At 43.8% G+C, this 27,666-nt stretch overlaps 1 protein-coding gene across 4 annotated transcripts in view; it reads right to left on the reverse strand.

Moving 5' to 3' along the window:
- The window catches only part of MYH11 (myosin heavy chain 11), a 224,789-nt gene that overhangs the window by 186,751 nt on the left and 10,372 nt on the right, over positions 1–27,666 (reverse strand). For all 4 annotated transcript variants that reach the window (XM_085632079.1, XM_085632081.1, XM_085632078.1 and 1 more), the window contains exon 3: positions 17,916–18,072. In XM_085632079.1, the coding sequence (XP_085488205.1) occupies positions 17,916–18,072 (157 nt within the window). The remainder of the gene's footprint in view (positions 1–17,915; positions 18,073–27,666) is intronic.

Raw genomic sequence — 27,666 nt, forward strand, 5'->3', positions numbered from 1 at the left:
AATGTTCATGAGTGCCTGGTTTGGATGAGTGGTCAGTTGGAATGAGTGGGGCTGAGTAGCAGGATGCTGTTCCCGGTGGGGCTGTACCATCTTACCTGTAACTGAATAAACCTACATAATCTACACTACTGGCTACTGGACTCATTACCTACAAGGACCTTACTTGTTTACAAAAGTGGCGACGGGTAGGTAGGGTTGTTGGATGAGTGGGTGAAAGGATACGTGGGTACACTGGTGAAAGGATCGGTGCATGAATAGGAGGATGGACGGATGAAAGGATGGAAGAGTAAATAGAGTTCTAAGAGGATGGAGGGGTGGATGGACAAAATCATCAATTAATGGATGAAAGGTTTTATTGGTGGATGGGTAAGTCAAAAGATGGATGCATGGCTGGATGTATGTATGTATGTCTGCTTGCGTGCATAGATGATGGGTGTATGATGCTAATAGGCAGAATGGCAAATGGACGGATGGAATGGTGAAATATTGAATGATGGATGAAAGTGTAAATGGATGATTGAATGTAAAGGCAAAATCGCGGATATCAATGTGAGGAAAGAAATGTGAAAGAATAAACAGATAGATGTGTGAATAGAAGAGACAAGGGAGCTCTTCTAGGGAGGGCCAGACTCAGAGCTTTGGGTCAATTTGGGGGTTGGGGGGGTATTTTGATTTTCTACCTACTGCCCTGATAGAGTGCATGTCGGGTCCACTCCTTTCAATCTTGGCTTTCTTTGATCAGCGTTTTTCAGCCACTGGCTGAAACTTCAAGCGTGTCTTTGCTCAACCCAAAGATGTTGGCTGTCTGGATGTATCCTCCCACCTCCACTTCAGTGCTTGTATTGAACAGCATGATGGACTGATTTACAGCTATAGCCTTCATGGCACCCTCCTGCTGATTCCCTCCTTTGAATCTCTCTGTAAAGTGCTTATGCTTCTGCCTGCCCTATTTATTTATTTATTTTTAGGTTTTTATAGAGCGCACAGTCACCCTTGAGTATCCCAGCGCTGAACCTCGTAATCCTAAAGGGGGGGGGCAAGGAAGACTTCAAGTAGATCAAGGAAAGAGGAGGGTTTTGAGGGATTTCCTGAATCTTAAAAGGTTTGGTTCCGCTCTGAGGTTTGGGGGAAGTGCGTTCCATTTTCTGGCTGTGTTCACAGAGAATCTGCGGCCGCCAACGCGGGTTTTCTTCACCCTGGGGACCACAATAAGGTTTCCCTGTTCAGACCGGAGCGCTCTCGGTGGTTTATATGGGGTGATCCATGTGCTCAGAATGGGAGGGCCAGCGTTGTGCAGGGTCTTGTGGGCCAAGCAAAGGGCTTTAAATGCGACTCTTTCCCTCACGGGGAGCCAATGAAGTTTCCTCAACGCTGGTTTGGCCGATGTTCTAGATGGGGTGTTTGTGAGCAGGCGTGCTGCAGCATTTTGGGTTTTTTGTAAGATCTGGTAGGTGGCTTCCGGTGCGCCGAGGTAAATGGCGTTGCTATAATCTAGCCTTGCTAGCACTAGGCCTTGGATTAGCAGGAGGCGAGATTTGAATGGTAGTAGGGGCAGTACCTTTCTGCATGATCTTAGAAGCCCATAGCAGATGCCGGCAGTTTTCCTAGCCTGGGTCCTGAAAGTGAGGTCTGTCTCAAGCCACACTCCTAGACTCTTGACCTCTGTTTTGGGGGAGGGGGGGTCACCCATACAGGCGGGCCAGATGTCAGGTGGGAGACTCGGGGATTTGTGGCCGAGGAGCAGGATCTCTGTTTTTGACCCGTTAAGCTTTAGGTCAGAGTCGCTCATCCATTGATGGACGGTGGAGAGACAGTCACGCAGGTTGGAGGGTTTTAGCTTGGGGTGTGATAGAGTCACCACTAGCTGGGTGTCGTCAGCGTAGCTGACGATCGTCACTCCGAATGGGGCGACCAATTCCTCCAGTGGGGCCATATACACGTTGAAAAGCGTGGGGCTCAGTGAGGAGCCCTGGGGCACTCCACACCGGAGGGGAATTGGGGAGGAGCGGCTTTCTCCTTCCCAGACTTGGAAGGAGCGTTGTGAGAGGAAAGATGTGAGCCATCTCAGAGCACGGTCTTGTATACCTCTGTTGTCTAGGCGCTGGGCTAGGACCTGATGGTTGACAGTGTCAAATGCCGCGCTGAGGTCCAGGAGGACCACTGCCACTGATCCTCCTGTGTCAATGATCTCTCTCGCTTTCTCTACGGCCGCCAGGAGGGCGGTGTCTGTCCCCTGACCTGGTCTGAAGCCGGTTTGGGAGTATTTTAAGAGAAGGTTAGCCTCCAGGAAGTGGGACAGTTGTTTATTTACCAGCTTCTCTGCCACCTTCCCTATCCAGGGGAGGAGCGAGATGGGTCGATAGTTGGACAAGTCCATGGGGTCTAGCGACGGCTTCTTTAGTAATCCCTTGACCACGGCCTCCTTCCAGCTTAGAGGGACTTCTCCTTGGGAGATGGAGGTGTTAATGAGGGCCGTGAGTCTAGCTACGATGGTCCGAGCGATGCTTTTTGTGAACCGTACGGGCACTGAGTCGCTGGGGGCGCCGCTTTTCGTGGCTGCTAGGGTGGTTGCCACTTCTTCCTCTGTAAATGGTCCGAATGAGGCTAAACATGGAAGTTTAGAAGAGTCCGTGGGATTTCTTGAGGTGGGGGTACAATCCTTGGCTGATCCGGGGGAGGCCTGATTGGTGGTGGGTAGGGAGGAAAGGATTTTTTTTATTTTGTTATCAAAGAAAGTAGCCAGGTTGGTACATTTTTCCTCGGCTGCTTTGGGGTCCAGGGCTATCTGCGGGGGAGCTGGAACATGGAGGAGCTCTTTAAGGATGGAAAAAGTCTCCTTAGCAGAGCATGCTGAACTCTTTATTCTTTCTTCAAAGAAGGAGCTTTTTGTGCTATGGAGGGCTTGTTTGTATGCCTTCATGGTTGATTGGTAGGCGTTTTTATTCGTTACCGATTTATCTTTTCTCCAAGTCCGCTCCGTCCTTTTGCACTCCTTCCTGAGGATGTTCAGGGCCGGAGTGTACCAGGGGGCGTGGTTAATCCGTTTTACGTGCTTGAGGGCACTTGTAAGTGGAATGAGGCTGTCTAGGGAGTTGGTGAGCCAGCTGTTAAACTCCCTATCGGCGGAGTTGGGGTCAGTGGAGAGGGGACCGTCGGATTCCCTCAACTTCCCTTCCCATTCTTCTGGTTTTAGTTTGTTCCAACGTCTAGTTAGAATCTTAGTTTTTTGTTTCGGAACCGTGGCGGGCTGATAGGACCAGTGCATGGGGACCAAAAAATGGTCGGTCCATGGAAGAGGGGTCGGGTCATGTGTTTGGAGATTATTGATATTAGAGAAAACGGGGTCCAGAAGGTGCCCTTTCTCGTGCGTGGGTTTCGAGTTCAGCAGCAGGAGGTCAGCTGACAAGAGGTCTGCTTGGAGATTGGCGGCCTAGCAGAAAAAACCCATACCTATTGGTATTGTCAATGCTTGTTGTTTAACCTGGGGCACTCCAGGATCACAGGCCAGCCTTGAAACCTTCCCATGAATATCATTTCCTCAAAGTTTCCTTATCCCTCTGAAAGCCTCTTTTTCTAGAGCTTCCGCTCAGCTTCAATAAAAGCCTTTGGTACATTTACGTTCTGATGTGGCGCAGTGGCCAGAGCGGCTGACTCCGGAGTGCGGGGATCATGGTTCGATCGATGGCGGCAGCTCAGCTCAGCTCAGCATCATGTGACTATGGGCAATAGCTCGCTTAATCTCTCCGACGGCCCCAATCGCCTGGATCCCCCTAGGTGTAATAAGTCGCGCTTTACAAATCTAGAATTATTATTATTATTATTGTTGTTCCACACTTATTCCTCACCGAGTTAGGCATTCGCTGCTGACATCTGTGTGGGCTGCATACCTTGTCTTTCAATTTAAGGCAGAACAACTCGGCCTTTCATCCTTCAGAGGTCAATACAGTGAATTGAATTCTACTGGGTAACAGTAACCGCTGGTGTAGGTTGACCACCCAGCTCCATGTCGTCAGGGCACTGTGTTTTCAAAACTGGGCTTTTGTGTCTCAAACCAGTGTACTGAGACATGTCAGTCCTATTGGTTTAATGGAAGCAATGCATGACTACATCTCCCAGAACACAACGGAATCAAATGAAAAACAACGGACTGGAAACACGGTCACATGGACTTAGGTTGCAGCGCTGAGAAACGGCAAAAACTCTGGTGTTAGGCGCAGAATGAAAAGAATTTCCCTATAATTATTACAGCACTGCCCCCCAGTCATATGCTCTTCTATGGTCATGTCTGAGTGGAGGTTTATTAGCGTCCCCCAATCCTCGTCACACTGCAGCAGGCATCAATAAAGCCACTCGGACCGGGGGAAGGCCTTCTGTAAATGTTTAGAGAGGCCACCGAGGCCCTTCCATCTGTCTGTGACTGCCGCGCGGCGCAGTTCCCATCACGCCTGCTATTTCGCCCGATCGCAAACAGAATCTCAGAGTTTATCGCGAGGAAGAATGGCGCGTGGCAGCTTTACCATAAAAGGATAAAACAGCCTGGCGCTGCCTGTGATCAGACACTGGCGTGCAGCGCCTTGACATCCATCATTACCGGCGCTGCCCCGAGGCACGCAGCGCCGGCTAGGGCCCAGCGAGGGACAAGGGGACGGAAGAGGAGACAGACACTCCGACAGGAAGCGCGGCTGGCAGGAGAGCCACACACAAACCTCCTTCACATTCAGAATAAATGTAGCAACATGTTCCTGTGTTCTTCAAGCGGTTCTTTAGTGCTTGAGTGGGAACACGGCTCAGACGTGGTGAAAAGTTACTTTTCTAGGCATTCCAGTGAGTACGTTGCTCGAATATATACCAATCTAAACTGCAAAGAATTGTGTGTTGTTACTTTTATATTTGTCATCAACACATTGCGTTAGTTTTTGTTTGTTTTGCGTTACTTAACGCACACAGCCTTGTTTTACATTATAAACAATATTAAAATATATTATGTTAGATGAGATGAGGTTAGGGGTTAGGTGAAACAACTTTAGGTCAGGTTAGACTAGAGGTTAGGTTAGGCTAAACTAGGGGGCATATTTATGAGCAGAGTTGAGTTGCTTTTGCACCACGCAACATGGTACATGCGTGACGCAAGTCCAATATGAATCTCATGAAGCCACGCACGGCCACTTTGTAGGGCCCTGAGTGGCTTCATAAATCTCGAGTAGATTAACACAACGTAAATCGCTGCGCTGCCTTACTCTGCGCTAGGGAGGCGTTCCAATGGTGTTGCGTGGCTGTTCCCATGTAACTCGTATGATTTTTGACCAGTGCTTGAAATAGAAAATAAAAGTGCAGGTACTCTGTAGATGAGTACTTGCTTGTTTCTGAGACGTGTCGGTACTCTCCAATTAAAAGTATTACGTCACTCTTGAGAAGTGCCGATACTCTTCCTCTCAAAATAAAAAAGTTCCGGTACTCCTTACTGGAGAGTACCAGCCCATTTAAAGCACTGTTTTTGACACATTCCCAGATTTACCAGAATTGGTAAACTTGGGTATGCGCCCAAAAGATACGCCTTCAGAGGAGAGACGTAACAAAGAGAAATATCTTTATTTCTCCTTGTTACTTCCTCTTTCTATGTTTACTGCATTCTGCAGCACACATAGATAGCAGTTAGGTTTAACAGATGGTAGTGCTAGGCATTTGTTGTATTCACAGAGGCAAATGAGACACACACACAAAAAATAAATTGAGACCAATTTGCAAAAATAACACTTAATTTCAGACCAAGAACTTAGTTCACAGGTAAGTACTTAATTTGTTATGAATTTTCAATGTTAGAAAAATAACGTACAGTTGTGCGCAAATAAGGACAATGCATTTCTATGGGCGGTTCTCGGGGTTCACCTTCTGGTTTTAGGGTAGTAGCAATCCCAGGTCCAATGTTCCACCAGCAGATCATTGGGAACATCCCAAATTCGGCAGGGAGCATGGTGCTGGAGTTGTTGGTAGCAGGTGCTACAAAAAGGGGGGACACCTCAAAACAGGCTGTACAAGGGGACTTACAGGTAAGTCCACGGGATCCCGAGTAAGGGATCAAGTCGCAAGGGCTCTGGAGCACCGGAGCACAGCTGGTTCTTTGATACCCAGGCCAAGCGGGCTGGATGCAGAACAGGTTGGTCAGCTGGGCTCTGTGCGTCAAGATGGTCTTCACTGTCAGGGGCAAGCAGGTTGAAGTGTCGATTTCTGAACAGCTGGGCCACTCACAAAGTGGGTCTCAGAGGTTCCGACGTCCCTCGATGTGTGCTTGATTCCTGGGCAGTTGGAGTCTGGATAGGACTCTTCATCTCTATGTAAGTTGCAGGTGTCTGGTACCCCGGTAATTGCTTTGGCACGGCTCCGATAGGTCCTGGTGGCATCACACTCCGTAGGGAGACAGATCTGCCCCACCGGAGCTGGTGTATCTCTTCTGGTTCAGTTGCTGCGTCTGCATTGCCGGGTAACGGCAAGTCGGTAGGTCCGTCGAATCTGAAGATCTAGTTTGAGGGATGCTACCTAAATACTATAATGATGGGAGTTAAAGTGTGTGACAGGTAGTAGTGAATGGGCTACCTACCTTTAAGGTGTCTACACCCTTTATGCTCACTTACAATTTCGGAGAATGGACTTGGAGATTGTAGGGTCCTAGCCACTCAGGCAGATATGTCCACACATGGGATATAGTGCACCCTGCCTTAGGGCTGTAAGGCCTCTGCTATTGGAGTGGCTTACCTATTTCTCATGCAGTGTCTGTGGACATGGCATACTGGGATGTGTGCCATGTCAACTATTCAGTTTTCTCTGCACCAAGACATGCAGCCTGCACTGGCTGTGTGCATGATCTTGGTGACGGGTCCCTAGGGTGGCACAATACGTGCTGCAGCCCTAGTGGACCCTCTTCAGTTCCAATGCCCGAGGTACCAGGGGTACCATTGTCTAGAGACTTATAAGGGGGTTTGAAGTTGTGCCAATTGTGGAACAATTTTAAGGAAAGAACACTGGTTCAGGGAACCCGGTTTGCAGGGACCCAGTACACCTCAGTTAAAGTTGCATCAAAAAACTTGCAAAAAGTGTGTGGGGGGTACTGCAGCAAAAGCCCAGTTTCTCACACCTACTCTTTCCCTGTCATGCAGTGCAGTGCAGCAAGGTGACTTTGCTGCGCTGCGTGACAGTTCTCGTAAATAAGCCCCCAGGTGTGTTAGGTTGGATGAGGTCAAGTTAGATGTTAGGGGAAGTTATTTTAGGTAAGAGTACACGTTAGGAGAGACTAGGCTGTTAGGTGAGGTTAGGTTAGGTGTGGCTGGGGTAGGTTAGACAAGGTTAGGTTAAATTAGGTTTGATTAGGTAAAGTGAGGTTAGGTTTAATGATGTTAGATTAGATGTTAGGTGAAATTATTTTAGGTTAGTGGTTAAGTGAGGCTAAGCTGTTTAGTGATGTTAAGTTAGAGATTAGGTGAGGCTATTCTAGGCTAGGCTAAAGGTTAGGTGTGGCTGGGGTAGGTTAGGCAAGATTAGGTGAGGTAGGATTATATTAGGTAGATTAGGTTAAGCAAGGTTAGGTGAGGCTAGGCTGGGTTAGAGTTAGCTGAGGGGAGATGAAGTTAGGTTAGATGTTAGGTGAAGCTAGTTCAGGTTAGGTTAGAGGTTGGAAAAGGTTAAGTTAGATTACGTTAAAGGTTATATAAGCCAAAGCTAAATTTAGTTTGATTAGGTTAGGTTAGTTTTGAAGTGAAGCTAGGGTAAATTAGGTAAGGTTAGGTGATGTTAAATTAGGTTAGGTTAAGTAAGGCGAGGTTAGAGGTTAAGTGAGGGTAGTTGAGGTGAGGTTAGAAGTTAGTTGAGGCTAAGCTAAGTTAGGGTAGGTTAGTTTTGATTTGGTTTGGTTAGGCTGGTTATGGTTATGTTAGGTTTCTTGATGTTTGTGTGTATCAAGGCCAGAAAACTAAGATGTAATGAAATGCTGAGTTGGGTTTTGTTTTCCCTGAGAAGTAAGAACAGAAGGTGACTGTTCCACAAGGAGGAAAGAAGGGAAAAAACACAATGACCTGTCTTTACATTCAGGCCCATAACAAGCCACACGGTAGTTAGTAAAGGACCAGTAATGTTTCACAAGTGGACAATACATCCCATAGATTGTGCGGTAAAATACATCTTAAATTGCATTCTCTAGGATGCCAATTCAATGAGTCCCACAGGAAAGCCCTACGATGCAATTCATGAGCATCAGGCTGCGAGGCTCTGAACCATCTGTAGGCATCAAGACAGGAACAGTGGCCGCCTACATGAAGGACATTCCCACAGTCAACCAAGAGCCAAAAACTGCTGTAACCTTGATTGATGACAGCTGTGCTATTAATACGAACAGATTTTCCTGATTACACTTAGATGAGAAAAACTTGCAGATGATATTACACTAACCTGGGAAGCCTGGGGCACTCCATTTTGAAACCTCAAGTTCCTTAACTCATTTGTTGCACGAATGTACATTTCTGAACGTTAGAAAGTGGGATTCCATATGGAGGGGCTCATGTCAAACCCAAATTCTGAATCTTGTCCATACAAAACTGTAGCAAATATTGGCACAACCATGCTGGGTTTTCTAAGTGAAAAGAGATTCTTTCTATACGATGAGCGTTCTTGAACATATCTTCCTCTACCTATGCCTTTCAGACAGGATGCGGGTATGTGAGGCCTTAGTGACATCCTGTCGGAATTATGCAATTGGGTTCCACACATGACTTTCTAGAATATGAATTGACAAACTCCAAGCAGGCGGAGGAGCATCGCTGCCACTGCTGGAACCAGCAGATGCTTGTATAATAAAATGGTAATAGAGCAGTTAATAAAACTGCTTTATTGTCATTGTACTCCAGAGCCTTCGCAGAGTCTTGAGGGCGGGGCAATCAGGCGCTGGAGGAGCGATGGGCTCAGGGCACTGCCAGTGCGCATGTAGGTTTGGCTCGCCGTCTCAGGACGAACAAACCGACATGCGTACTTGGATATCTCAAGGCTTTTGCTTGGAGATTTCGGCAGGCTCAGGAGCACAGGCTCCTAGTCCCTGCTGGAGTGTGGAACCAGCCCGCTCCGCCCAATCTCTACGCTTTTCTCCTGCTGGTTAATAGCAGCATGAGAGTAGCATTTTGATTGGCGCAGTGGGCTCAGGGAGCCTGAGTGAACAACGTCTGAAGACGCAGCGAGGTGGCAGACGTCAGGCTGCAGGTACGTTTTTAAAATTTGTATTCTCACCCCCTCGCCCCCGCTCTGCCCCACAGATTTCCCCAGCTAGCGGCCACCATTGCCAAGCAATCCAGAATATTACAGCTAGACCAATCCTTATAACCTAAACAGGCAACACCACAAAATATACTGTCTTCTAAAACTCTTCACTGGTTACTAACGGCAAGAAGATATTCTTCAAAGCCCTATAAATTGTACTCTGGGTGATCCACTGGATGAAACCAGCCTTGGTACAATCCAACCTCAGTAATACAACCAACGAAGAAACCTCAGCTCTAGTCTCTCCCCACACCTGATATTCCTTTAAAAAATGCTGTGTTGGAAACTCCTTCTCAGTACAGACATATACGCTCCGCAGTATACTCCCAATGGGGAAAAGGATCACCAATAACCACTGAGAATTGAGAAGAGAAATAAAGACTTGTTTTTTCTAATTGTTGGACCCAAATGACTACCAAACCACCACTGGGACTGGTCTACATATGCGTCTTGTAACCCTGTTCTTATATTACTTTCTGACTATCACATGCATACGTTTGGAGCACAATCCCAGGGCCTCACACCTGACACCAAACCATAAAACTAGAAGATGTCACTTTAATAAATGTACTTCTTCCATCCATTTGCAACAGTATTTTTAATCACTTAATAGTCTAGAAAGTGCTTTGCGGTCTCGACAAGAGGTAGGAAAGCACTATAGTAATTCACAGAACAATACAATACGGCATACATTGCAGCAACTGCCTTGTAACAACAACCATATCCCACTGAAGTTTGAAGACGGCTGTGTAAAGTCAGCGATCACAGAGAAATGGATACCACAGTATTCAGGGAGGCGAGCTAAAGTGTGGATACAAACATCGGCCTGATGTTAGCACTATGCCTTGGAGAAAAAAGACCAATCCCACATACAACTGATTCTTAAAACCCATATCTTCTGCGGGCAATCAAAATGTTCTGGTTGATGGAGAAAAATGCTGATACCTCAAGCAAATTCAAGGGAGAGATCTCACCATCCAGAGGTCGTTCAATACCAACACCAGGCAAAGATTGAGTACTCAATGTAGGTGAAAGCCCACCTAAAATCCACCATCGATCCTCATGAAACGTTGTTGTCACTGAGTGGTCAAGTTACTTATCTGCAACCAACCACATGAAGAAAAAGGTGATGAAAGCTGGCAGAGTCAAAAGTATGAAGAGATGATTTTGAAACCAAGCCAGAGCAGCTGCTGTTTTGATATCTGAGAGGACACAGCCAAAGGACCAAAGACAGATTTGAAACCATGGCAACAGACAATAGAGTATGAAAGTCGTAAGAAGATCCAGATTTGATCTGGGTCAAAAAAGATAATAGTTATGATTCAGACAAGGTGAAATCAACAAAGGCAAGACCATGGCTCATGCGATGTGCTCCAGAAGTAAGAAAGGATGGTATTTTGATCACCATATTCAAGGGGAACATAATGCTCTTGAGATGGATCTGTCAGTGGTAGTTGCAGAGAATCTCACCAACTCTTGTGTGAGATCAAAGATAGTGTTTTGTTTTCCGTTCATCAGAAACGGTATCAATGCGCTGTGGGCATAAGCACGCTTCTCTATTTAATCCATCTGTTGATAGGAACAATAAAGTTTCAGTTTTCACCGAAACTAGATGCTGATTGAATCATTAGATTCAATTGTGCATGTCTTCAGTGGCGGCTAGCTGTTATAAAATATGGTGAGACACGATGGTGCCAAACTCACCATAAATGCAGCACTTCTACCTGGCATGGCACTTCACGAGCAGGAATGGAAGAACTTCCTTTCTGCTCAGTGGAATACGAATCCAACCAATCCTGGAGCTGCTCTCATGCTGTTTTCAGCATGAGGGCAGCTCCAGGATTGGTGGAGCAGGCTAACACAGTCCAGGGCTTGCTGGGTATACAGTGCGCATGTCGGGCCGGCCGGCTTACAGTATGTATGTCGGGCTGGCCGTAGGTAGCCAGTCAGCCAACTTAACATGCGCACTGACAGGGACGGCAGTAATCCTGCAAAAGCAGGATTCAGCCCTACACCTAACCTCATGCTTGCGCTGTACACAGCGCGAGTTGGTGGCAAAACAAAATGGCATTATTATGTACGTTTGCCTGCTGCGCTCGCAGCAGGTGGGGAAACACTCCTCCACTCTTGTGGAGGAGCCGCCCCTCCATGTCTTTAATTTAGTCTTACCAGAGCCACTGATCAAGCCAAGTCAGTGACTGTATTTTACACTCCTAGCATAAGCCCTGTAAAGAAGGAATGGGCGCAGATGGGATTTACCTTGTAGCTACGATTGGGCCATGCTGATGGCGAAGTTAGTGACGTGTGAGTATTCACGCACACACACTTCGCCCAGCCCTTCCCGCCCTGTCAAAAAAAAGGAGTAAAAGTCCTTTTCCAGGACTGGAAGTCACCCAAAGTCGGTATGGGTGTAGGGGAAGGGGCTTCTTCCTAGGGAAAATATTTTCCCAGTAGAGAATTTTTTTTTCTCAAGTGAAAATATAAGTATGTACAACTTTGCTTGGTAAAATGGATATCGCAGCATTACTTAAAAATTACGATTTGTACCTGGTTTCACTGGAGAAAATAGTGAAGGCAAAAAGCAGCCGGTTGTGCAAATAGTGACAGAGTCACAATGTTAGATACAGGAGCAAATGTGAGCTTACACCCATCTGAGATTTGTGCGGTCCTCAGACTGAGGGCCTAACTCAGACTACTACTTCACCTACGTACCATGGTATTTTACTTAACCTTTATAGTAAGGCCCAGTTGGATATGCATGGGTTCTGGTCTACCGCCTCCCCTTCACCCCATTAGCTGCTCGCTGGGGAATTGTGTGACAACACATCATTACAGCTGAGAACTTCAGGCTCCCGCGCTCTCAAATCAGCTTCGTTCACAACTAACAATTCACTTTGTACGTTTTCTAAAGCGCCCAGAGGTGATTTTATTCACAGTTTGCGCTATGTAGGAAAATTCCATTACTCAACTAAACCTGTACCTTCAAAGTGAGTTTAGTCCTTCCAACGGTATATATACATGAATGAATAAATGAATGAATGAATGAATGAAAGAAATAATTAATTAATTAATCAATTAATTAATAAATAAAAGTAAATAATTATGAGTGTTATATTCAGATTTATAAGGGTTATTAATTATTCTAAACCTTAAGCAGTCATTCAGATGTTCGCATTTCTACTAAACACTTTGCACAACAACTTGGTACGGGTGCAACAATGCACTGTTCACTTGCATTTATTTATTTCAAATGCAGTATTAAAATGTGTCTGCTGCAGCAGGTTTAGCTCGACAACAAATATCAGTCAGTGAAGTTAAAGTTAATACTTTATAAAGTGACAGTCGTCCTATGTTTAGGCACAGCAAGGGGAAAGGGGCCGTATCTTGGCCGAACACAAGGGTCCGGCCGCATCCTCCACTCCACATGTCAGAGGGACATCTTATCTCCTGTCCACAGTCTGTGAGGAGCTGGTGAGTGGCTGGTTCACTAGAAAGGCTAATGGTGCTGTCACCAGCTCCTGATCCGCAGGCCTCTCTGAGTGCCTGGAGCAAGGCTCTCGAGACTTCAAGAAGGTAAACAGATGAACGGCGGCTCATCTGTTGACTCAATGAGTGATCTTCAGCCCAAACACATGCTGCAAGTACAGAGGCTCTGGGTAAGCAATTGGTGCTAATTCCGTTTCAGGTGCAAACATCCAAGTCGGCAGTATTTGCCTATGTGCTACCTCCACACGGGCGATTTGTACTTGTGCAAAAAATCCTTACGTCCACAGATTTTTCGCCAGTTATAGTTTGATGAGAATCTTAATGGCAAATATCGCAAAATTCCGATTTCAGCACCCAGGAACACGCATGGTCAACCCCAAGCAATGCAAATCCGAACATCTGTGTGTCCACGGTGGGAACATCTTATTTCATATAATTCGCCAGCAGCACAATCATAAGTACTTTATTTCCAAGAAAGATAGTCTTATAGAAATATTATGCCAGCAACATTTTTCACTAAGTTTTTCCTTGTAAAAACGTTTGGCCACACAACGCAATGTGTACATGTGCAAATAGCACATGTGTAATTAACAGATGGGCAAATACCACCTGCCATGGGAGCTGGCACTGGCAATGGTACTAGTACCAGGCTTGTAACCAGGGCCAGTGTGCATTGTCTGACTTCAGCTCTTACCTTATGTTACCGAGCTATCCAATCATTCTAAAGGAAAGAAAAAACGTAGAACCTCACCCGCAAATTGATGTATCAACATGTGGGCTGTTTCCTTCCCAGTATTTCCCCTTAGGCAGCAGAGTACATACAAAAAAACTGTAAAATGCCATCAGGTATTAGGACATCCACAATGAATATGTATGAGGTGGATTTACATATAACAGTTTTTCAGTAGCTAATATTAGCATATTTGTTGGTCATCCTGAAACCCCTTCCCTTTATGGTTGTATTGCATCAGTTTACTAGCCCAGCCCTTCTTCAGCATGGGTAGTCAGTATCAACTGTTCATATTTCACAATAGTTCTTAATCACTATTTGATGCTAAAATCTCAGACCTTGGTACATGTTCACTACTCTGTGTTAGCCACAACCTAACTCACCACTAATCCTTTTTGGGTTCCGGAGTAGCGTGCTACTCGCCAAAAAGCACTTTGACGCCTCGGCAGGGGTAGTAAGCTATATAAATGCAATTACAATAATAGGGTATTTCAGCCAACCCTTTTGATCTTTAGGAATTTTATTGTATATTTCACATTTTTTCTTCCGCTCACTACAGCACTCAGCATAGGGCAATGAGCAATGCCCATTGCAGCGCAATGGATGAGCCCATTTCAGCCACTGGCTGACTTCACAGTGAGTGACGGCATCTTACACTTTCGCAAGGTGCATATCCACGCACAAATTAGTTTCCTTCAGTGCCAGGGACGACTACTAATGTATTGTGGGCTTCTTGAGACTAAAAAAAATATTTTTGCTTTTAGCCAATATATTTTAGACTGACAAAAGAGCCTGGCAGCTTGCCCAGCAATATAGTTTTGTAAAATCCATGACAAAACATAATAGGCATTTACACAGCCACAAGGTTTTACCAATGCTTGTTAAACTAGCTGATAGGATCAATATGAACACAGAATGCATTAACAACTCATCCCAACATAACAAGGTTTCACAGTGGGCAAAAAAGAGGTCATAATTGAAAATTTGATAAAGTCTGTGAAGGAAGAGACCTTTCATAAATGTAAAATACAAGACTGGGCGCGAAGTGAACGCGGTTCTTGCTTCACCTAACATACGTGAAAAGCCTCCTGATGCAAACGCAACATATATCTATATGATTCCAAGCATGTTTCTGGATTTCACGACCATCCCTTCAGATATATTATGCTATATTACCCCACACAAGTAATGAGGCCCACAGTTGAGTATCACTCAGCGCAAGTGAAGCCACAAAGTAATTTTGGACACTCCGAACAATGCCTCAATCAAAGCACTTCACACACATCCACCACAGCACAGATATGCCATTAAATGGGTATCAATGATGCTCATAGTGGGAAACAGCATTTACAACGCATGCTTTAGATTGCATGCTATTACAACGCGGTCGTTACAACCACCGCGTTGTTACAACGCAAACCATTACATCGCAAGTCGTTACAACGACTTGCTGTAGGGGGCAGAAGGTGTTGGATATACAATCCAACACCTTCCCTGCTGTTGCACAAACAGGAATAGTATAATTTACTATTCCTACTCCAAAGTCCAGCGCGCCCCCTAGAGCAAGTGGTTGTAACGACTTGCGATGTAATGGTTCGCGATGTAACAATGCAGTCGTTGTAACGACCGCGTTGTAATGGCATGCTATCTAAAGCATGCGTTTTAAAGAGACATATTCGCTCATAATAGTCCACCATCTCCCACCTGGACACACTACGCACTAAGGTACACCAGAAAACATTAGACAGCACCCCGCCACCCCCCACCAAGAAAAGCTAGTAGCTGGCTATCCCAGTACATAATAGCCGGCGCCAGCAACAAATGCAGTTCATCTTTACTGATTTGTTTGGCAACGAGCTAGCCTACCAACATGGAAGATGTGCCAGCAACTTGGTGAAGCACTCACATTCCATTCCATCGTGATCATGCTCTCATAAGTCGAGAACTATGACAAAGTCACCTTATTGAGGAAAGGACATATACACAATAATTACTTTATCCTCACTATTTCAAACAGACTCCAGCATGCGATAAAGCTCTCCTGCACAATCTTTGAGGGGGGCCAAACCTTTGGTAGCGCAGTGAAGCCATAATAATGGTACAAATGTGAGCTATAAAAATGCCACAAACATATCATAACACACACTGTAGACACATTTCCTTTGCACTTCATAAATGGAACTAAAATTACCAAATTCAAAAAATAAAATAAAAAGCAACATCATCCCAGTCACTGTAAGAAAGAGCTCTACTGGTGGCAGGAGCAAACCAGGTCTGCTTGGAAATGCCTCAGAAAGCTTATGAAGAGGGCTGACAAGCCTTCAAGGCGCGTTTCCTGCCATCTCTGGCCCTTGTACTGATTTTTGTATGGGCACCCTAACTATAGGGTCAGTGTTTTCTGAAGGGTTTTCCAGTTTAATGTTTGAAATCTAACCCGAACAACCCTTTTCATAAGGGAATAAAAACCAATCAAATAAGGTGTTGATGGGGATTGACTAACAATATTTTAGCATCAAATGACTGCCTGACACTTTTTATTTCAGTAAAGCATGGCCATTCCGTCACACTGGCGAAGCATTTGCCTCTGTCAGTTTGTCTTGTTCAAAATAATGCAAATAGGCAAATTATTTAACCTCATGAGAGAACTCTGCAACCCCCCGTATTCCAGTGCACTTTTGGGCAGCATCCGCTGATAAGGGTATTAACCAGGGTCATTGGAATTATGTGGCAGAGAGGATCAAATTATGTGGCAGAGAGGATCAAATTATGCAGAAAGAAAAGGCAAATTATGCGCATTATGCGGCTCATTTTGTGATGGTATTACATCATTATTTTGTCTTTTTTAACCATGATAACAAGATCTGGACAACAATTTTACCTCATTAGTACAGTTTAACAAACAAATACAGCAATGAGCAACTGAAAGATGACCAGACAACCTTTGCAGAGGGCCTTCCACTGTGCGGGAACATATGTTGCCACGTTTCTATTAACATCTGACCCTTCTGAGCTAGAAACACATTTTATTTTTGTGAAAATCAGAATATGCATAAATTGAAGGATTATGTGGCAAATAGGCAATCGCATAATTACAAGGAAAATGCAGTGGCTGCCGAATCGCATAATTCCAGTGGCCCTGGTGTTGACCCAATGCCTAGGTGACATGCACTATCCTTACATCTGCTGTGTATCAGTCTTGTACAGATCTCTTTAGACCCTATCCATTAAAGTCTGAAGTATGTCACTCAGATGCTTTAGAACTCTCACAATATCAGCAAAAGAAAGTCTTGGCAAACATATGTGCATGTTCGTATGTGACATGCAGGAATGTGCAATACAATTGTGTTTACGTACCGGACCCCCTGAGATCTGCAGTTGTGTTTCTTTGCCTTTAATACCACTTTTGGACAGGGGTTGTGGTAAATAAACTCTGAATATGGCTCCCAGTCAGCTTGTGAATGTGGACATTTTTCATGCCGTATCAAGTGGGCTTTCAAGGCCCACAACCCTGAAGGGAGGACCTTGAATTTACACTGAGCTCGTCATGAACCCATAGCGTGCATCACACATGAACTAGGTAGCGTACTTGCTCGTGTGTATGGAGCGCCAATGCCAACACTAGACCAACATGGCATGGCCACCACCAAAGGAGAAGGCTTATAGGGGAAGCGAGGTTACATTTCACAAGAGATCTGACGTATGTGGGCACATATAAAGATCCTTGAAAGCAGCCTCGTAAGTGCTTTTTGCGAAGTTGTGGTGGACCATAATGGCCGGCAGGAATTAGTCCAGTGGGTGCTTCTCTCCCTTGGCTTCTCTGTGATGAGTGTCTGTGCTGCTGGTCACGGCTCAGCCATGGCCTCTCTCTTGCGTCCTCCTCCCACCTTGCCCACATCTGGGTTCGCCCACTCGACCCTCTGGGGCCAGCGTTATATATAACACATAAGTCTGCATGCATCGAAACACCTAGGTAATTGCTTCTTTATTTAGTAGTATTTTTTTCTTTACAACATTATACTATGTCTTTTTTACATGCACGTGAATACACATGGCGATCCATTCTCATTCTCAAAATGACCGGCAAATGAACATCCAGATATGCCATGGCTACCTTGGAGAACCGTTGTGAATCACACACCAAATGGGATATTTAGCTTTTATGTTGTCTAGTAGTACGGACGAGCTGCTGTTGAATTTATTCCGGGATGACAATTACTTTGTTATTTTTTCTGATTGTATTAATGCAGAGGTTTACTCATGGTAATATGATAAAAAATAAATACAAAGTTTAAGAAAAAAAACACTATTCATGGCAGGTTTAAGTACAACCGACCCATAATTCGGACTAGTCACTAATTATGCCGACAGCTTTTCTATAATAGGTTGTCTGATTTCTATGTCTTACCTTGCATCATGCTCCTGTAAGCCGTATCAGCAATTGCATAGATATGCGGTGGCATTTCATGTCTTTTCTTCCCCTTATACATGTCAATGATCTTCTCAGAATAGATGGGCAACATTTTATACGGATTTATCACAACGCAGAAAAGGCCAGAATAAGTCTGTGGAGAAAGGAAATAAGATGGAGTCAGTCTTCCATTAGGAAGAGTCGAAATCAGTTGATTGTAACTAGCCTTCCATTAGGGAAGGCCTCCTGAATATTAAAGATAGAATATCAAGGGATACAGATATCAAGGACAACATTTTGAATGAAAAATATCGAAAGATAAGCAGCTTATATCTATATACGAACAAAGTATCGAAGATAAAATACAAATGTACTATTCCTAACGCTACATCCACATACCTAGAAGATATACATAGATCTTCTAGGTATGTGGATGTGGAGTTAGGAATTGTACATTTATTCTTGCTCTACGTGCACTTACCTTTTAATATTTTGTCATCGCTACTTTATTCGTGATATTCTTGTGTCACAACATTCTTAGTCTCCATATTCAGTAGTACAATTCCAATAGGAAGAGTAGAAATCAGATCATTGTAAGTAGCCTTCCGATTAGGGAAGGCCCCCCTGAATATCAAAGCTAGAATATAAAGGACAAAATATTGAATCCAAAATATCGAAAGGTAAGCCGATGTGTTTGTATATATCTATATAAATGATCAAAGTATCGAGGACAAAGTATAAATGTACTATTCCTAACTCCATATCCACATACCTAGAAGATATACGTATATCTTCTAGGTATGTGGATGTAGAGTTAGGAATAGTACATTTATACTTCCTCTACATGCGCTTACTTTTCAATTTTTTGGCTTCGATACTTTGTTCGTTATATTCTTGTATCACAACATTCTTAGGCTCGATATTCAGAAGTACAATTCCAATAGGAATGAGTAGGAATCAGATCATTGTAAGTAGCCTTCTGATTAGGGAAGGCCCCCTGAATATCAAAGCTGGAATATCAAAGGATACAAATATCGAAGATAAAATATTGAATCCAAAATATCGAAAGGTAAGTAACTATAGATGTCTTATACCTAACTCAAGATATATACAGCTTGACAGTAGATCTTCTAGGTATGTGAATGTGGAGTTAGTACATTGATACTTCCTCTACATGCACTTACCTTTCAATATTTTGTCTTCGCTACTTTGTCCATGATATTCTTGTATCACAACATTCGTATCCTCGATAATCAGTAGTGCAACTCCAATAAAAAGAGTGGAAATCAGTGTGTTGTACGTAGGTGTCACAGGGTGGGACAGTTTTTGTTTTGTTTTTCTGGTGTATTTTTATATAGCGCGAACAAGACCCTTGGGTATCAGAGCGCTTTATATGAGCACCAGTTACATTACAGGCAGACACATTAATTTTTGTTAGGCAGGGGGAGATTAAGTGATTTGCCCAGAATCACAGAATGTTGAGCGTCCCTGCCGAGACTCGAACCCAAGCTCACAACTGTTACACCGCATCGAAAGACTAGAGGCTATGGTTTGTGTTTAGGAATGAAGGGCTGATGGTGGAAAAGGGACTGAGCAAGGGTATCACAGAGCATACATTTATTTATTTGCATAGAATTCTTCATTTTTATATAACACTGACAATATAACACTGACAAGACGCAGCAATGTCAGAGCACTTTACATCAAAGGGCTTCTTGAATTCACAGAGGATGCTGAGGACATGAGAATAAATGGATGGGTAAAGGACTAACATTGTAGTTGTATAAAACAAAGCATTGACAATGGGCATGCATCAGAGGAGAATATACGATCAGGTCAAGGTAAACATGTCGGTATAGGCAATGGATGTAGATCAAAGGACCCATTAGTTTGGTGCTGGTGAGAGCTCGCCTGTAGATTAGCTAGATTATGATACAATTTAAGCAATGGGTCACTTTAGAATCCCATTTTGTTAGTAATGCTGTTGATAGGATGTCCCAAAGGGGAGATGGGTTATACATGTCTCTTATCATCCTAGTTGGAGGTGTTGTCTGAATAACAAAGGTTTCAGTTCCTTTTTGAATAGTTTATATGAATGCATTGCCCTTAGGTCTGAGGGATCGAATTACATAGTCTGGGTCACGTTGGGAGAAAGATTCCTTCAGTTGTTTGGATTTTTTCATCACTGGGATCTCCAGCAGCAGATGATCGGTGCTTCTTAAATGATGAGGTCCACCTTAGATTCAGAACTTTCTGGAGAGATGATTCGAGGATCCCTGGTGAAATGCCTTATGGGTGATTTAGGCTAGTTTGGATGTGACCCTTGCTTCAATTTATTTCCATCCAGGCTATGCAGATGTGGCCCCTCAGCATATTTCACAAGCTAATCAAGCAGAGCTCAGAGACAGATGGGCAAGGTTACTGCAGGGGCTGGGCATGTTGCAGCAGTGCATGTTTTTTTTTATTTAGGCTGTTTGACAGCACAGCAGCTATCAAGACCTATTGTTATCAAATCTTTAAAAAAAGACATAAAGTAGACTATGGCTCTATCCAGGGTGGTGTCACTCTGTCACCTTTCACGATTAGGAATGTGGTGTATTACTCCACCTTCCACGAGGTGCTTCCATTGGAATACATGAGGGACTATTTTGCATCTGAAAAGTGTAATCAGTGATCCCACTTTTGTCATATTCAATACCCTTTCTCCTACATACATTCTGTAGAAAAATAAATCATTTTTTTGTCTTTTTCACCAGCACTGGCAAAGCCATGTAGGCATGTTTTAATGTGATAAACAACTTTTGTGCATGCTTTGCTTTTAAACACCATTTGTGAATGCCTATGATTACGTTGTTACAACACAAAAGCCAGAGCTATTGTCTTCACCAATGCTTGTTCATTAACAAAGAAAAAAAGAAAGCAGAGATGAAAAAGAACCTGCAAGAGAGAGAGGTAAGGAAACACTAAGTTGAAAGTGGTGGAAGGAGGTATGAGGTGGATTCAAGTATAGGAACAGTGTTGTATTCAACAACCACGGTATTAAGAAGCGTTGGCGGCCGGATGCTCAGAAGAGCTTTGCGATGTCTCCTCATGTACAAGCAGCAGTCATGTTTATGTGTGTGTGTGTGTGTGTGTGTGTGTGTGTGTGTGTGTGTGTGTGTGGGTGAGTCAGTGATAATGCACAACAAAGCACTAAACGATACAGATGTTATTGACAAACAAGCCTAGAAGGGTCGTTTTTGGCATTGCTAAGTAGTTACACACACAAACTTAGGCATAAACAGGACCTTACTTCCTGTGACCAGATCAAAAGGAACATCTTTGTCTTCCAAGTATGAATCTTGAAATGCAAAGTAGAGGAGCAGCCTTATTTAGACTAATAGTTCCATAGAACAAAAGTCTCTCGTGTCCCTCTAAACGGTTGACCTGGAGAGTGAGCCCGTTTTACGTATAGGAAATAACAGTGTGCGGCGAGTGTATACCATACCGCTTTTTCGATTGACCCAATTCTAAGCACGAATGCTTGAATAAAAGGAGGAAGTTGTCCATGAGTATCCCTTCCTACAGGCACAATTATTACAATGCCACTTGAGCAGCATGTTTTGTTTGCTGGGTTGGTGCCATCTGAGATGAGACACTTGGGCATGCACTTCCCGCTTCATGAAAGCTTGTATTGTTGTGTTGGCGAATTATGGCGCCATTCTTGTTCGGGCTCGCTCCACGGCATTTCTCATACCTCAAGAACCCAGTGGAAAAAATGTGTCCAAAAAAAGGATATGCAGTTACAATCATCTGATGGCAAATGTTTCACATATAAACAAGGTTGATGGACTGCTGCCAAGGCTAAATTAGTTGTGCGGCAAGGGAGAAACAAATCACGTGTCAAATAATGCAGTATGTTACATATAAGAGAGCGCATATTTTAGGGGCACTTTCTGGTGCGTTGCCACATAATTTTAACACTATAACATACGTTAATACTAAAGATATCCCAAGGCTAAAAATACATAGGTTTCTCAAGTAAAAAACTACACATGCAGAAGATGCTTTGTGGAAACGTTAATCACTATCATCTGGGGGCTCAGGATAGTGTTGGAATTGTCCTTTCTACCTCATTCAGTGTAATAGTTTGTGTAAAAGATGCACAATTGGACAGAAAATAGGCCCCGGGCACCAAAATAAAAGTGGCCCCCATTAGTGAACTAGATAGCTAAAATGTGGCCCATGTTTGCAAATCAAGGCAGGCTTGAACTTGCAGAGACAAGCTGTATAAGTGTTTTGCAAGGAGTGGAATCTTGCATGGATCTGAGCTTGCTGCAAGTAATGCTTCTTTTAATATCAGGAAACTCAACAGTAAAAACCGGCCCAGCAGATCATAAAACAGGCCCACAAACAGCCAAGAATCCGGTCAACACACTGACCTGTTAGAGTAGCCCATCGGCACTGCCTGATTGCCCTATAGGCCAGTCTGACTCTGTGCACATTACACTCCAAAAAAATCATCAATTGTAAAAGTGCTTGTAAAACCTATACATTGCCCCACTCAGCTCTCAAGGATGCATTCCAAGATATCTAAGCTCAACAGCCTATGTAGATGGGCGGATTACCGGGGGCTGTGGCTGGAGCAACCAGTGGAAGAAGAGGATCATTTATGGGGATGATTAGTGAGACTGGTCAGGCCGGGGGGGCGCCAGGCAGGGGGGGTAGACAGGGGGATCCATCTTATCAAGATATGACGTGGCAGCTGGACTTTAAGGCTGTGGTGGGGAATATATGGACATGGTGGGGACATGGGGGGGGTTGTTATTGTTAAGGATATAATTCTGTGGCATTGCTGGATGGCAGGCGCACTAATAGATTGCTATAGTGTTATGCTGCAATGTGATTTTATTGATGACCCTGATACCCAGGGTGCTGTAACATCTGTGCAATCGACAAATAAAACATGTTTTAAAAAAAAAAGCCTATGTAAAATACTAAGGATTCTTTTAAAGTACAAATATCCTTCTTGAAAAAACAGCTGCCTTGAGCACAGTGTCTGTGAAATAAACATGAATTTGTGCGACTAGTGAAAGAGAATGTTTTCAAGCAACATTAGTCAATCTCTCCACCTAATAAGAATTACATTAAGTACTTCATGTTTTTCTGTTCTGCTGGAACCAAAAGTCCTCCCTCCAGTATATCAACTATTGAAGTTAACACACTTATCAGCAGTTTAAATGCCGGGATATAGGGATCAAAATCGAGCTGAGTCATATTGACTTTGTCAATGTTTGGGATGCAGCACTGCATCTCTTGTGCAGTTATTTGGAAAACTTTTGATCCATTTCAGGTAGAAACAACATTTTTGTGTCTAAATCTGCAAATTATGCAACAGGTCATGGATTAAATGGCGAGTGCAGTAAATATATAGTTAAATTGTAAAAAGCTGTAGCCCAGAATTCTAATTTTGCTGTGGCCCTGACTACACTGAACTGTAATAATTATAAGACGGGAAGATGACCGAATGTCCCATTGGAGGAACCATGGTTTCGTTGGGCTCGAACTCACAACTGAGGCATAATCCTCACATTCCAACATAGTCTAAACAACTGAGCAGCATAAAGTACCGCTCACCGGCTACTTAGAGATACATGCCAAAAAGGCTACTAAGACCTTTCCCTTGACAGAGAGCGCATCGCTTGCAGAAACTGGCCATGGGTGCCAGCGGAGGAAGGCAAGGAGTTCGGAACATGATGGCAGCAGTGGAAAGTGCTTCCATCTGCGCCTGCCAAGTGGACCCCAGATTAGGACATTCCATACCTTATTTAGACAGAACGCGCCAGCGTTGATGGAGCGCTCTTGTTATGGTCTCTTCTAGGATGAGTGCCCATAAGTACATTGTACATCTTCATGTTTGGCTCTTGAAGTCGACCGCTTTCTGAGTGTTTACCAGCTAATTGAGCACATACCCGAGGCTCTATCACTTGTATGGCATCTGCCCATTACCACTTAAAGGCCATCTTCCAATTTATATGACTCTTTTAGCAATTGAAAGGGATGCTAGGGGGCTCTGGGCATCAAACTGAGCTACTTAATTAATTTGACTTCCTTTTCCAAGCTGCTTTCTCGCACTGAAAAAACAAGTCCTAGTCAAATCTCAGTTGAGAATTTTAGGAATAGCCCACCACTTCTATGATTACACTACTAAGAGAACCAGCCCTGGTCTAGTCCAGTGGTTAATTTGTAAAAACAAAATGTGATACGGCTCTCGTCAGGAGGCAGCTTGCACCAGCCCATGTCTCCTGTTAGTGACCCTAAAACAGAACTAACTGTTAACCATGAAAGTGGGGAGAGGATGTGGTGTAAAGGCTCGAGCTGCCGACTTAGGAGCTGGGGAACCAGGTTCGAGTCTCAGCATCAGCAAATCTGGCCAGATCACTTAATCTCCCCGTGCCTACCATAAATGAATGTGTCCTTAACTGGTGCTCATGAAAAGCGCTGATGTTGATGATTAAGTGGCGGTGCTGAGCGCCGTAAACCACCGGCTCAAATTAAACGCTGGTCTAGTCAATGATGTAACCAACCTTGAGGGAGCCGTCCTGCAAAGTACATGAAGGGGGCCCCTCATGCTCCGGGCCCAGTCAGGAGCTCTTAGGCCAGGGGCCTGCTGTCCGTGCACAGTACCGGAGGGGGCCCGCTGGAGCTCGGGGGGCTAAACTTTTGCCACTGGGTTCAGTCAGTGCTTTTGAAGGTAACAGGCTGAAACTGGGGCTAGTATTCCCTTGAATTTTAAAAGGAGGTATATCGAAACTGTAGGTATATATTTATTTTCCAAGTGAAGACTTAGGACCACAAGTAAAAAATGTAACATACATAATATAATGGAGCATTATCAACATTATCAGACATATTATTTATGCTATGCTGATCTATGTTATGCTATGTCTTGTGTTTAATTTCTGATACAACCAAGTACAGTAAGGCAGGCTCTATGGAACCAGCAGCTAGGGAGGAGATGCTGAATTCAAACAGGTCTTGCGTTGTTTTTTGGGGCTTTTAGGTTGGCTTGACCTTAGGGGTGGGAAATGGTCATGGTGTTATGGTGATATGCTGGAAAGAACTGGCTTTCTCCATTGCTTTCATAAATATGAGAACTTTTGGATAATTTGGTTTATGCACAATTAATGATGCAGGGTGAAGATATATTCTGAGATTGATGCCTCATGGTCTTTTACAACAAAGGATACATGGTGTAGGAATACCCTTTTCAGGGCCAGCTTTAGGACAGTGTGACTGGTGCAACCACACAGGGCGCTAACCTGTGGAGGGGGCGCTGACCTCGGGGGGGCTATGTTTAGCAGTATCTTATGATTGGAGAGATGAGGAGAACTTTTGCCTAGGGGTAGTGAGAGAATCTGAGGAGGCGGTCATTGGGTGTGAAGGGCGACAAAAGTGATTGTCGCACTGGGCGCCACCGGCACTAAAGCCAGCCCTGACCCTTTTGATAGTAAATCAGGCGCTGTTTGGCACTAAGCACTGTCTGACCAGCTTGTTTGAGTGATGGCACAGTTCCCGCTATTTCGTGCCCTATCAGGGTAGTTAACGTGTTCCTATAGCAGGCATGAGATTAGAATATGACAACAGTCAGGCCTTATGACAATTGTTGAACATATTACTGTGGCAGAGTGATTTAATGTCATTGAATCTATTTAAGTAAGCCCCAGACCTTCTCTATAGGTCTTTCGGCATCTAAAATCTAAAGTCACTTCTCAAGAGATCGGAAACACAGACGTTTTCCTGTATTATGAGTAAGGTTCCGTGTTTTCTGTTTTTACGGATTTTTACAGATAAATACAGACACAGGTCAATTTGTTTTCTGTCTGCATTTATTTTTAAAAGTGGATAAATACAGAGAAGTGTGCTACTTTTAAGTGACTCTCCGTGCTGTCTTTCATGACTTATAGGCCAGCAGCTGAGCGGATGGACAGCATGGGTAATTAAAAAACAAGATTACATTCCTTTATATATTGGCATATGTCAACATACATTTATAGTATTATGCTAGTATTTACTAGGGGATGTATTGTTATGTAATGTTTGACAGCCTAAATAGCTAAAACACGACAGATATCAAAGTATGAGTGTGTGTCTAACAGTTAAAAAAATATGGAAATGTACAGTTTGACAACTTCATTTATGCACAAAACACAAAATAAATATGGATAAATACAGATAAAAGGGCCAAAAAATAAATATGGATAAATACAGATGGAAATGTTCAAAAAATAAATCCCATAAAACCGGGAGCCCTAATTATGATTCTTCCATGTCACAGATGTTTATGACGTGTTTCTTTAGTTTGGTTAGTTTCCCTGTGTGTATATCAGTGGTTTGCTATTGGTAAGAGGCTGTATTTCAGGATCTTGTTATTCCTCCTTGAGTTTTTACCATGTGGAAATGATTGACCTTGGGCAGTTATTGAGAGATATAGCCAAGATAGTGCATTTTAAGGCCCATGAATTTGTCTATTACTTATCCTTTGATTAAATGAAGGATGGAAACCATCTAAATGACATCACAGAGAGGTGTTTACAAGATGAGATGGTTTCATTTGCACATATGAAGCAGCATTGATGACTCTATAGCGAGATTGATATTTTATAATATAATTGCATCCATATCACCTACCACCCATCACATGTTAAGAACCCAAATATAACTACTATTCTTAGCTTCATCTCTACCTATAATGTGAAGTAGTGGCTAGGTCGATATAAAGAATGCAATATTAATTTCTTGAGATATAATTCATGCACCAATATCTTTATTTAAGAAATATTTTTAAGTTGCCATACTGTAGTGTTGGGGGCTAGAAACCTGCGGAAGGGTCAGAGATTGTATACTGCCCCTCCAAGGACAATGACCAATTCATGCTCAAAGCAAGCTAACAGGAAGGTGCTGGCACAAGCACTCACTCTTGAGACCAGACTAGAGAAGAGATTGCATGGAAAATTCTCTCAGGTGGAGAAGAACCTAGATAGTGCCACTGGAAATAAATGTGCTGCGGCAACAATTGATGGACGGAATGCTGGATGAATCTAACATTCACCGCTGGTCAGGAGATCTGGGTTGAATCCATCATTCTTTTGCTCACTATGCCACCCTACTTTGGACCCAGCTATATGCAAATCAGTACTTTTTTGCCCTAAGTGGGTTGTGTATGCCCAGATGTAGGTCCCTTGCTCGCTGTGCCACTGGATTCAAGCTAGCCTGGCTGATGACGGGAATTACCCCCAAACCAGTCGCAGGGTGCTTGTTTCTGGTCCAGGGAGGACCAGGCTTGGCAGTTCGGGCTGGACTGTTCACAAGGGGAGCAGGGTCAAGACTGATTTGCATATGGCTGGGTCCGAACTGGAGCAGCATAGTGAGCAAAGGAACGATGGATTTAACCCAGATCTCTTCACTGGGGGTGAATATTTGATTAATTCAGCATTCCGTCCATCATTTGTTGCTGCTGCACATAAGAAATAAATGGACATGGTTGAGACACCTGTCTCATGTTATCTGACCAGAGCCTGCGAGCTCTGAGCATCACTACTGAGAGAAACTCACCAATGACTAATAAAACTGCGAAGATGAGAAAAAGTCTCATAAAACCTGGCAGACTAAAGACCAGTTAAAGTTATCAAGAAGCCATGGAAAAAAGATACGATGGTGATGAATTATTAAATGAGAATGGGCACTGGAGATTGAGATAGGGCGATAA

This window comes from Triturus cristatus, chromosome 10 (genome assembly GCF_964204655.1).
Source record: "Triturus cristatus chromosome 10, aTriCri1.1, whole genome shotgun sequence".
Lineage (NCBI taxonomy): Eukaryota > Metazoa > Chordata > Amphibia > Caudata > Salamandridae > Triturus > Triturus cristatus.